Here is a 12,935-nt window from a genome sequence, read left to right as displayed (position 1 = left end):
CCCAGGTGGCAACACCTTGTTCTCGATGGCTGTTTCTCACTACCTTTCAGTATCCAGTTCTGCCTAATTCATTGTGTCCACAGCTATTTTATCTTTCTCTGCCATTTCTGCACCACGTAACCACTTCTCTTTGTGGTGCCCTGAGTGTCTTAGGTCATCTCAGGAGTGGTCTCAGGTGCAATTTCCTTCTCATGCTTTATGGTGTCAGGCAAGCACTATCTCTGGCATGGTCTGCCCGCCCTCAGTAACCCTGCACAGTGCCTGATTCATGGTTGTCTCACTGTCCCCAGGGTAGCTTCCTGTCCAGGCTGGTGTCATCTTGGACACCCTCTTCATTGGTACTGTGACCCTCAGCCCCATAAAGTGTTCTTCTGGTCTCTGGCTTGGTCCCAGTCCTGGAGCTATTGGACTGGTGGTCTTTCAACCTCTCTTTTTTTCAGGAAGTGTTAGCCTACTAATGATAGGTCAGAACACTGAAGGTAACCTTTGCCTCTCCCTCTCTGCCACCTACTGATGCCACTCCTGCAATCATTCTAGGAGCAGTCCTTGTCTGTGCTGTTATGAACTTCAAATGCCACCATTTACTTAGAGAAGTAATACATTGAAAGATAGAAAGGCAAGAAAATGTATCTACCTCATATTCTCTAGGAATACTATCTCTTTAAGATGCCTTTAGTGTACCTAAGATGCTGTGGCAATCTTTCCCTCTTCATTCTATACTAGTATTTTTTTTTTCGGAGCTGGGGACCGAACCCAGAGCCTTGCGCTCGCTAGGCAAGCGCTCTACCGCTGAGCTAAATCCCCAACTATATTAGTATTTTTTGAGCAACCAACAGAATGCTTGGTGTTTACAAGTATATATGACTGGATCTCTTTTTCTTCAAAGTCTTACATCTACCAAGTTGAAGTACATTATCTTTATCCTTTTCATAATCTTCAACAATAATTGTTCCATACCTTAAAACATTAATTTTGAAAATTTTGCAAGTGTGCAATTTTACATTTACTGAAAGTTAAGAGTTTAATTGAGTGATATAATCTCATAGTACTAAATAATTCAGGGAAAATATTTCTATCACCATCATGCATTGAGCATATATTTGTGCTGGTAATAGACCCTTAAACCTTATATATGCTAGGCATTCCCACCAGACTCAGCTGTATCCACAGATCATACATTTATCACCATAAAAACGTTTCATTACATGGACTAAATTCAATCAGAGCTCACCATACCCTTTAAAATAGGTTCAGTCTGATTTCTATGTCCTACTGGTTTCTCACTTGCTTCTAATACTTTGTTATATGCTTCTTAGAACAATACATCTATTCTCCTATAGGAGTTCAGTTTTAGTTCCTGTATATAATTTTTTCAAACCACCCATGTCTAGATACTTATGCCAAAAGATATATTCTTCAGAATCAAAGGGGAGAATGATCAGAATCGATAGCCAAGCATATTGACTTTGGATCATGACCATGAAGGAAACACTGTCCCCGAAAATAACCTGTGTACACCACTGGAAAAATCTGGTTTGAATTACTTTTTTTTTTTATTAACTTGAGTATTTCTTATATACATTTCAAGTGTTATTCCCTTTCCCGGTTTCCGGGCAAACATCCCCCTCCCCCCTCCCCTTCCTTATGGGTGTTCCCCTCCCAACCCTCCCCCCATTGCTGCCCTCCCCCCATAGACTAGTTCACTGGGGGTTCAGTCTTAGCAGGACCCAGGGCTTCCCCTTCCACTGGTGCTCTTACTAGGATATTCATTGCTACCTATGGGGTCAGAGTCCAGGGTCAGTCCATGTATAGTATTTAGGTAGTGGCTTAGTCCCTGGAAGCTCTGGTTGCTTGACATTGTTGTACTTTTGGCGTCTCGAGCCCCTTCAAGCTCTTCCAGTTCTTTCTCTGATTCCTTCAACGGGGGTCCTATTCTCAGTTCAGTGGTTTGATGCTGGCATTCACCTCTGTATTTGCTGTATTCTGGCTGTGTCTCTCAGGAGCGATCTACATCCGGCTCCTGTCGGTCTGCACTTCTTTGCTTCATCCATCTTGTCTAATTGGGTGGCTGTATATGTATGGGCCACATGTGGGGCAGGCTCTGAATGGGTGTTCCTTCAGTCTCTGTTTTAATCTTTGCCTCTCCCTTCCCTGCCAAGGGTATTCTTTTTCCTCATTTAAAGAAGGAGTGAAGCATTCACATTTTGATCATCCGTCTTGAGTTTCATTTGTTCTAGGGATCTAGGGTACTTCAAGCATTTGGGCTAATAGCCACTTATCAATGAGTGCATACCATGTATGTCTTTCTGTGATTGGGTTAGCTCACTCAGGATGATATTTTCCAGTTCCAACCATTTGCCTACGAATTTCATAAACTCGTTGTTTTTGATAGCTGAGTAATATTCCATTGTGTAGATGTACCACATTTTCTGTATCCATTCCTCTGTTGAAGGGCATCTGGGTTCTTTCCAGTTTCTGGCTATTATAAATAAGGCTGCGATGAACATAGTGGAGCACGTGTCTCTTTTGTATGTTGAGGAATCTTTTGGGTATATGCCCAAGAGAGGTATAGCTGGATCCTCAGGCAGTTCAATGTCCAATTTTCTGAGGAACCTCCAGACTGATTTCCAGAATGGTTTTACCAGTCTGCAATCCCACCAACAATGGAGGAGTGTTCCTCTTTCTCCACATCCTCGCCAGCATCTGCTGTCACCTGAGTTTTTGATCTTAGCCATCGACACCGTCGATATGGTGTGAGGTGAAATCTCAGGGTTGTTTTGATTTGCATTTCCCTTATGACTAAAGATGTTGAACATTTCTTTAGGTGTTTCTCAGCCATTCGGCATTCCTCAGCTGTGAATTCTTTGTTTAGCTCTGAACCCCATTTTTTAATAGGGTTATTTGTTTCCCTGCCGTCTAACTTCTTGAGTTCTTTGTATATTTTGGATATAAGCCCTGTATCAGTTGTAGGATTGGTAAAGATCTTTTCCCAATCTGTTGGTTGCCGTTTTGTCCTAACCACAGTGTCCTTTGCCTTACAGAAGCTTTGCAGTTTTATGAGATCCCATTTGTCGATTCTTGATCTTAGAGCATAAGCCATTGGTGTTTTGTTCATGAAATTTTTTCCAGTGCCCATGTGTTCCAGATGATTCCCTAGTTTTTCTTCTATTAGTTTGAGTGTATCTGGTTTGATGTGGAGGTCCTTGATCCACTTGGACTTAAGCTTTGTACAGGGTGATAAGGATGGATCGATCTGCATTCTTCTACATGTTGCCCTCCAGTTGAACCAGCACCATTTGCTGAAAATGCTATCTTTTTTCCATTGGATGGTTTTGGCTCCTTTGTCAAAAATCAAGTGACCATAGGTGTGTGGGTTCATTTCTGGGTCTTCAATTCTATTCCATTGGTCTATCTGCCTGTCTCTGTACCAATAGCATGCAGTTTTTATCACTATTGCTCTGTAATACTGCTTGAGTTCAGGGATAGTGATTCCCCCTGAAGTCCTCTTATTGTTGAGGATAACTTTAGTTATCCTGGGTTTTTTGTTATTCCAGATGAATTTGCAAATTGTTCTGTCTAACTCTTTGAAGAATTGGATTGGTATTTTGATGGGGATTGCATTGAATCTGTAGATCGCTTTTGGTAAAATGGCCATTTTTACTATATTAATCCTGCCAATCCATGAGCATGGGAGATCTTTCCATCTTCTGAGGTCTTCTTCAATTTCTTTCCTCAGTGTCTTGAAGTTCTTATTGTACAGATCTTTTACTTGCTTGGTTAAAGTCACACCGAGGTACTTTATATTATTTGGGTCTATTATGAAGGGTGTCGTTTCCCTAATTTCTTTCTCGGCTTGTTTCTCTTTTGTATAGAGGAAGGCAACTGATTTATTTGAGTTAATTTTATACCCAGCCACTTTGCTGAAGTTGTTTATCAGCTTTAGTAGTTCTCTGGTGGAAATTTTGGGATCACTTAAATATACTATCATGTCATCTGCAAATAGTGATATTTTGACTTCTTCTTTTCCGATCTGTATCCCCTTGATCTCCTTTTGTTGTCTGATTGCTCTGGCTAGAACTTCAAGAACTATATTGAATAAGTAGGGAGAGAGTGGGCAGCCTTGTCTAGTCTCTGATTTTAGTGGGATTGCTTCAAGTTTCTCTCCATTTAGTTTAATGTTAGCAACTGGTTTGCTGTATATGGCTTTACAATGTTTAGGTATGGGCCTTGAATTCCTATTCTTTCCAGGACTTTTATCATGAAGGGGTGTTGAATTTTGTCAAATGCTTTCTCAGCATCTAATGAAATGATCATGTGGTTCTGTTCTTTCAGTTTGTTTATATAATGGATCACGTTGATGGTTTTCCGTATATTAAACCATCCCTGCATGCCTGGGATGAAGCTTACTTGATCATGGTGGATGATTGTTTTGATGTGCTCTTGAATTCGGTTTGCCAGAATTTTATTGAGTATTTTTGCGTCGATATTCATAAGGGAAATTGGTCTGAAGTTCTCTTTCTTTGTTGTGTCTTTGTGTGGTTTAGGTATAAGAGTAATTGTGGCTTCGTAGAAGGAATTCGGTAGTGCTCCATCTGTTTCAATTTTGTGGAATAGTTTGGATAGTATTGGTATGAGGTCTTCTATGAAGGTCTGATAGAATTCTGCACTAAACCCGTCTGGACCTGGGCTCTTTTTGGTTGGGAGACCTTTAATGACTGCTTCTATTTCCTTAGGAGTTATGGGGTTGTTTAACTGGTTTATCTGTTCCTGATTTAACTTCGATACCTGGTATCTGTCTAGGAAATTGTCCATTTCCTGAAGATTTTCAAGTTTTGTTGAATATAGGTTTTTATAGTAAGATCTGATGATTTTTTGAATTTCCTCTGAATCTGTAGTTATGTCTCCCTTTTCATTTCTGATTTTGTTAATTTAGACGCACTCTCTGTGTCCTCTCGTTAGTCTGGCTAAGTATTTATCTATCTTGTTGATTTTCTCAAAGAACCAACTTTTGGTTCTGTTGATTCTTTCTATGGTCCTTTTTGTTTCTACTTGGTTGATTTCAGCTCTGAGTTTGATTATTTCCTGCCTTCTACTCCTCCTGGGTGTATTTGCTTCTTTTTGTTCTAGAGCTTTTAGGTGTGCTGTCAAGCTGCTGACATATGCTCTTTCCTGTTTCTTTCTGCAGGCACTCAGCGCTATGAGTTTTCCTCTTAGCACAGCTTTCATTGTGTCCCATAAGTTTGGGTATGTTGTACCTTCATTTTCATTAAATTCTAAAAAGTTTTTAATTTCTTTTTTTATTTCTTCCTTGACCAGGTTATCATTGAGTAGAGCATTGTTCAATTTCCACGTATATGTGGGCATTCTTCCCTTATTGTTATTGAAGGCCAGTTTTAGGCCGTGGTGGTCCGATAGCACGCATGGGATTATTTCTATCTTTCTGTACCTGTTGAGGCCCGTTTTTTGACCAATTATATGGTCAATTTTGGAGAAAGTACCATGAGGAGCTGAGAAGAAGGTATATCCTTTTGCTTTAGGATAGAATGTTCTATAAATATCCGTTAAGTCCATTTGGCTCATGACTTCTCTTAGTCTGTCGACATCACTGTTTAATTTCTGTTTCCATGATCTGTCCATTGATGAGAGTGGGGTGTTGAAATCTCCCACTATTATTGTGTGAGGTGCAATGTGTGCTTTGAGCTTTAGTAAGGTTTCTTTTACGTATGTAGGTGCCCTTGTATTTGGGGCATAGATATTTAGGATTGAGAGTTCATCTTGGTGGATTTTTCCTTTGATGAATATGAAGTGTCCTTCCTTATCTTTTTTGATGACTTTTAGTTGGAAATTGATTTTATTTGATATTAGAATGGCTACTCCAGCTTGCTTCTTCTGACCATTTGCTTGGAAAGTTGTTTTCCAGCCTTTCACTCTGAGGTAGTGTCTGTCTTTGTCTCTGAGGTGTGTTTCCTGTAGGCAGCAGAATGCAGGGTCCTCGTTGCATATCCAGTTTGTTAATCTATGTCTTTTTATTGGGGAGTTGAGGCCATTGATATTGAGAGATATTAAGGAATAGTGATTATTGCTTCCCTTTATATTCATATTTGGATGTGAGGTTATGTTTGTGTGCTTTCATTCTCTTTGTTTTGTTGCCAAGACGATTAATTTCTTGCTTCTTCTAGGGTATAGCTTGCCTCCTTATGTTGGGCTTTACCATTTATTATCCTTTGTAGTGCTGGATTTGTAGAAAGATATTGTGTAAATTTGGTTTTGTCATGGAATATCTTGGTTTCTCCATCAATGTTAATTGAGAGTTTTGCTGGATACAGTAACCTGGGCTGGCATTTGTGTTCTCTTAGGGTCTGTATGACATCAGTCCAGGATCTTCTGGCCTTCGTAGTTTCTGGCGAGAAGTCTGGTGTGATTCTGATAGGTCTGCCTTTATATGTTACTTGACCTTTTTCCCTTACTGCTTTTAATATTCTTTCTTTATTTTGTGCGTTTGGTGTTTTGACAATTATGTGACAGGAGGTGTTTCTTTTCTGGTCCAATCTATTTGGAGTTCTGTTGGCTTCTTGTATGTCTATGGGTATCTCTTTTTTTAGGTTAGGGAAGTTTTCTTCTACGATTTTGTTGAAGATATTTATTGGTCCTTTGAGCTGGGAGTCTTCACTCTCTTCTATACCTATTATCCTTAGGTTTGATCTTCTCATTGAGTCCTGGATTTCCTGTATGTTTTGGACCAGTAGCTTTTTCCGCTTTACATTATCTTTGACAGTTGAGTCAATGATTTCTATGGAATCTTCTGCTCCTGAGATTCTCTCTTCCATCTCTTGTATTCTGTTGGTGAAGCTTGTATCTACAGCTCCTTGTCTCTTCTTTTGGTTTTCTATAACCAGGGTTGTTTCCATGTGTTCTTTCTTGATTGCTTCTATTTCCATTTTTAATTCCTTCAACTGTTTGATTGTGTTTTCCTGGAATTCTTTCAGGGATTTTTGTGTCTCCTCTCTATGGGCTTCTACTTGTTTATTTATGTTTTCCTGGAATTCTTTCAGGGATTTTTGTGTCTCCTCTCTATGGGCTTCTACTTGTTTATTTATGTTTTCCTGGAATTCTTTCAGGCATTTTTGCGATTCCTCTCTGTAGGCTTCTACTTGTTCTCTAAGGGAGTTCTTCACGTCTTTCTTGAAGTCCTCCAGCATCATGATCAAAAATGATTTTGAAACTAGATCTTGCTTTTCTGGTGTGTTTGGATATTCCATGTTTGTTTTGATGGGAGAATTGGGCTCCGATGGTGCCATGTAGTCTTGGTTTCTGTTGCTTGGGTTCCTGCGCTTGCCTCTCGCCATCAGATTATCTCTAGTGTTACTTTGTTCTGCTATTTCTGACAGTGGCTAGACTGTCCTATAAGCCTGTGTGTCAGAAGTGCTGTAGACCTGTTTTCCTCTCTTTCAGTCAGTTATGGGGACAGAGTGTTCTGCTTTAGGGCGTGTAGTTTTTCCTCTCTACAGGTCTTCAGCTGTTCCTGTGGGCCTGTGTCTTGAGTTCACCAGGCAGCTTTCTTGCAGCAGAAAATTTGGTCTTACCTGTGGTCCTGAGGCTCAAGTTCGCTCGTGGGGTGCTGCCCACGGGCTCCCTGCAGTGGCAGCAACCAGGAAGACCTGTGCCGCCCCTTCTGGGAGCTTCAGTGCACCAGGGTTCCAGATAGTCTTTGGCTTTTTCCTCTGGCATCCGAGATGTGTGTGCAGAGAGCAGTCTCTTCTGGTTTCCCAGGCTTGTCTGCCTCTCTGAAGGTTTAGCTTTCCCTCCCATCGGATTTGGGTGCAGAGAACTGTTTATCTGGTCCGTTTCCTTCAGGTTCTGGTGGTGTCTCAGGCAGGGGTCCTGCCGCTCCTGGGCCCTCCCCCACGGGAGCCCAGAGGCCTTATACAGTTTCCTCTTGGGCCAGGGATGTGGGCAGGGGTGACCAGTGTTGGTGGTCTCTTCCGCTCTGCAGCCTCAGGAGTGCCCACCTGACTAGGAGGTTGGGTCTCTCTCTCACGGGGTCTGGGAGCAGAGAGCTGCTGCGGGCCGGGATCCGGGGGTGTGTGACTTCCGGTAAACACAGAACGTGCCCGGTCCTAGAGGAATTCTGCTTCCGTGTGTCCCAAGCTCACCAGGCAGCTTTCTTGCAGCAGAAAAGTTGGTCTTACCTATGGTCCCGAGGCTCAAGTCCGCTCGTGGGGTGCTGCCCACGGGCTCTCTGCAGCGGCAGCAACCAGGAAGACCTGTGCCGCCGTTTCCGGGAGCTTCAGTGCACCAGGGTTCCAGATGGTCTTTGGCTTTTTCCTCTGGCGTCCGAGATGTGTGTGCAGAGAGCAGTCTCTTCTGGTTTCCCAGGCTTGTCTCTGAATTACTTTTTGAAAGAGAAAAGTAACCATATAGAATGATCAATCTTTAACTTGTATTTTCAGAATTATTTTGTGACATATACACTCACAATTGGATATGAGATTGTTTTCCCTCCTTCCTTCCTTCTTTCTTTTCTTTAATTTTGTTTTCTGTTAGTTTTTTTATTTACGTTTGAGACAAGGCCTCATTGCAAAATCTGTCTGGCTTGGCCAGGGATATGGTATATAGACCAGGCAGCCTGGTAATCATCCTGAGTGCTGGAATGACAGATGTGCAGTAATGTGCCTGCTGTAATTATACTTTTTACTTAAAGGTGGGTCTTATGCAAGTGTCTTTCAGAGTGAATAAAGTCTAAGCTTAGTTAATAAGACTTTTTATTTCACTGCATTTGTCTTAAATATTTTTTTTTCGGAGCTGGGGACCGAACCCAGGGCCTTGCACTTGCTAGGCAAGTGCTCTACCACTGAGCTAAATCCCCTACCCCTGTCTTAAATATTAAAAGACTTACTTGTGTCCTATTTATAAAGACACTATGTGAAGAAAATAAATAAATCTTTCTGGCAAACTTCAGGAAATTCAGGTAACAAATATATGTAATTAGTATTTATTGAAAATTAAGTGCAAAATTATTTTTCCTTTAGTAAACTTCTAATTAGAGTTAAATCAAAGAAGGATACAAAGGAAGTCATCAAAGTGAGCATTACTTATCCTAAGGAAAAATTCATCTAAAATGTATTGCCTTCAGCATTATTTCTAAAACAATTTTAATCAAGAACTAAAAGGAAATACCACAGATCCTAAACATAAATGTCAGTAAATATTAGGCAGTTTTACTTTCTAGTCCTCCCTGTCAGCCTACTCTGGCAGTCTGGTTGACTTTTAGAGGTAGCTGATAGGGAAAGTTGGCAAGACTTGATCTTGTGAGATATTTAGTGTTATTTTTTAATAAGAAAACATTTACCTGTTTTAAGTCTAAGTTACCTTGTGATAGTAGCTGGCCTACCTTTCTTAGTTTCTCTTCAGGCCAGAAGCTGCAGACACTTAGAACTTCATCATAAAACATCTGGGGATTAAGTAGAGTAGGCTCGGTCTTAGCTGCAGAAACTTGTAGGCTAACACTCTCAGCCTGTTAATGAAAGTCTCAAGAAGAAAACGGGGCCACTCTAAAAAGCAATTTTAATGTTTATTTCTAAGTTCTTCTCCAAAAAAATCCTCTCCTCCAAAAATTCTCTCTCCAAAAGTTCTTCATTTCAAAGTTCCATTTTAATTTCTAAGTTCCTTTTTAATTTCTAAGTTATTCTACTCTGCTGTCCTTCCTATCTTGCTCTCTCCCTTGCTTTGATCTAATAATGACCTACAAGGTATTTTTTCCTAGTTTTTTGTACCATTTCTATGGGAAAGATAACACAATTTTTCCAATCACCTCTTTTTTTTTTATAAAAGTTCAAACATAAATTCAAATCACAAATTGAATAAGTCTACAACAGAGATTGTTTACATATGTATCTGGTGAAACTCACCATTCAACTCATTATCTGTCATTAGCACTGCGGGTTCATTGAAATTTAACATCCATAATTTTTGTGACTAAGTTATTATTGAAGTTTTGTATATATAATCCCTGTCAATATTTTATCTTCTGTCCTTGCACTTACAGTAGATTATTAATTCCCTTTTCATAACCTTTGGCTAATTATTTTACAGCCTCTTGGGAATGTGTTCTAAGTTGTAGGTGCCTTCTTTCTATGTCAGAATCAATTAACTGGTGACACTTGAAGATTGGCAAAGTTCTCATTGCAGTTATAATATCAATAATATGGGGCTTAATAATTACTAATATAATTTCAGGGATTATAATTCTTATAGAATCATTAAGAATTAAGAAATTCTCTATTTGTCTATGTAGAATCGCTACATGAGGGTACATCTTCATTGATATGCAGGAATCTCCCATGAAGTGCTAATACTTGTTGATACATATGCATATGTATAATAAGAGGTTAAAGCATATTAATAACAGGAATCTTTACTCATGTGTAATTCATTCAGACTTGACTAGAAGGGCAAATCCATGTTGACTTTACTGTCAAAGTGAAACCATCTCAGGAGGTCACCTGCTAGTTTTTAGCTTCTCCTCCTAGATGTCTCCTGGAACCTTCCATAATAACCAAGAGCTCACAGGGATAAAAGCACCAATCAGAGTGGGGATATCTGTAGGAAAGCAGAATTTGTCAGACATGACAGGGTCCTGGAACACATGCACTAGATCAAGCCAGATCAAGGCAGATCAAGGCAGAAAAAAATTCCGGAATGGATGGGGGACAGGATCACAAACTCTCACTCCTAGCTAGAAGGTATTGGCAGTAGATGGCTGCTGAAGGGAAAGAGTCAGTTTTTTTTCCAGATATGTGGTCCTGATAGGCTGCCCACGTTTTGGTAGATGGCCCTATATTGACACACATACAGGGAGCATTAAGTGAACTCAGTGGGCAAAAGGAAAAAAAAGCAAATAAAGTTGAAAATGCTGGAGAGAGAGAGAGAGAGAGAGGGAGAGAGAGAGAGAGAGAGAGAGAGAGAGAGAGAGAGAGAGAGAGAGAGAGAGAGAAGGCGCAGCAATGGAAAGAAGTTAGTGGAAGATTTGATCAAACACATGATATGCATATATAATATTCTCAAGTAATAAACAATATTTTAATAAACAAATAGAACAAAAAGAAAATGCTAAAAGCTTCAAAACAAAATTCTGTTTCTTTCATATGTAATCAAATATAATTTTCACACTGTGTGATTTCCCGTCAACATTATCTCTAGATTTCTGATTATCTCATATTGTTCAATTCCACCTACTTTCTGAATATGTTATGGATACACTGTATGTGTACTTTTCACTAATGAAAGAAAACTTAATCATTTATTGTTTTTCAATATTACAGTTCAGTGAATATAACCAGGGATATCATCTTCAGAATCAAACAATCATTTTGCACAAGGTATATGCCACATATATACCTCTGGGGGGTGGCCAGTGGAATGTAATAAACCTATCTGTCTCTATTTTAGATATGGATCAATGCATCAAGTGTCCTGAAGATCAATATCCAAATACTCAGAGGAATCAGTGTCTCCCTAAAATTACAGATTTTTTGTCCCACGAAGATACTCTGGGAGCTGTTTTGGTCTTCATGGCCCTTAGTTTTTCTGCCTTTTCAGCTATGATTTTAAGATTATTTATCTGCTATCGGGACACACCCATTGTCAGAGCAAATAACAGAAATCTCAGTTATCTCCTCCTCGTTTCTCTAATGCTCTGTTTCTTTTGCTCATTAATATTCATTGGCCAACCTAAAACAGTCACTTGTGTCTTGAGACAAGTGATTTTTGGGGTTGTATTTTCTGTTGCTGTTTCTACTATCTTGGCAAAGACCTTCATTGTGGTTGTGGCCTTCAAGGCCATCAAACCAGGAAGTGCCTTAAAAATGTCGATGGTGATCCGACTCTCAAACACTATAGTCTTCTGTGGTTCCATCATTCAAGTGTGCATCTGTGCAGTCTGGCTGGGAACGTATCCCCCTTTCCCTGATGTCGACATGCACTCAGAGTTTGGGCAAATCATCCTCTGGTGTAATGAAGGCTCTACCTTTGCCTTCTATTGTGTTCTGGGCTACTTGGGCTTTCTGGCGAGTCTCAGCTTGCTTATTGCTTTTCTGGCAAGAAGGCTACCTGACAGCTTCAATGAGGCAAAAACAATCACGTTCAGTATGCTGGTTTTCTTCAGTGTGTGGATTTCTTTTGTACCTGCTTACCTGAGCTCCAAAGGCAAAACCATGGTTGCTGTGGAAATTCTTTCAATTCTGGCTTCCAGTGCTGGCTTACTGGGCTGTATATTTCTTCCCAAATGCTATGTGATCCTAATGAAGTCAGGTGACCATTCTAGAAAGAAGTTCTTTAAATGACTTCTTCTTTAAGACAAAGGAATTTATTGTGATTTGTGTTAAGTGAACCATGTACAAATATTAAAAGAAGTGGTGTGAAGTCAATGCATTTCACTGAACAACGGGAACTGCTATTTATTTAAGTGTCCTTGCTATCCTTGGAGCCAAGTAAACATAGTGTACAAAGGTACCATAGGTTAGAGAGTTGTCAACTAGAAGTGACTTTTGTGTGTCTACAAGCTGATCCTTTAAATCACGGTTTTCTTTTTTTTAACATAATGAAAGAGGACTGGAAATGATCAAGGGTAAGAATGAGAGTAAATCATTTGTGGGGAAACAGAAATAGCAGATGTTTAAAAACACGCTTCCATTTTGTTAATCATATGCAGGTTGACACTTTATATTCAATAAAATAAATTTAAAAATAATTGTGAGTTCTGCAACAGAAATTTCATGGTCTCTGCTTCTCCCTTTTGAGGTCCTCATAAGCAACAAAGAATAGGATGTAAGTTGCAGAGTCTTGTGAGGGCTTTGTTCTCTTCTCTATGCCCAGGTAGAACAGCATGGATTAGAGCTTAGGGAGAATCCCATTGGAAACACAGACATGTTTACCCT

General features: G+C 39.9%; 1 protein-coding gene across 2 annotated transcripts in view; it reads left to right on the top strand.

The window, feature by feature from the left end:
• Window positions 1-12,398, top strand: part of Vom2r52 (vomeronasal 2 receptor, 52) — a 38,262-nt gene extending 25,864 nt beyond the window's left edge. The window contains exon 6 of one of the 2 annotated variants that reach the window (XM_087656993.1): window positions 11,449-12,398. In XM_087656993.1, the coding sequence (XP_087513119.1) occupies window positions 11,449-12,341 (893 nt within the window). In that variant the 3' untranslated portion in view covers window positions 12,342-12,398. 2 annotated transcript variants of the gene reach the window in all.
• The last annotated feature ends 537 nt before the right edge of the window (window positions 12,399-12,935 follow it).

This window comes from Rattus norvegicus, chromosome 4 (genome assembly GCF_021556685.1).
Source record: "Rattus norvegicus strain SHRSP/BbbUtx chromosome 4, alternate assembly SHRSP_T2T, whole genome shotgun sequence".
NCBI classification, from domain to species: domain Eukaryota; kingdom Metazoa; phylum Chordata; class Mammalia; order Rodentia; family Muridae; genus Rattus; species Rattus norvegicus.
This window is presented reverse-complemented; position numbering and strand designations above follow the sequence as displayed.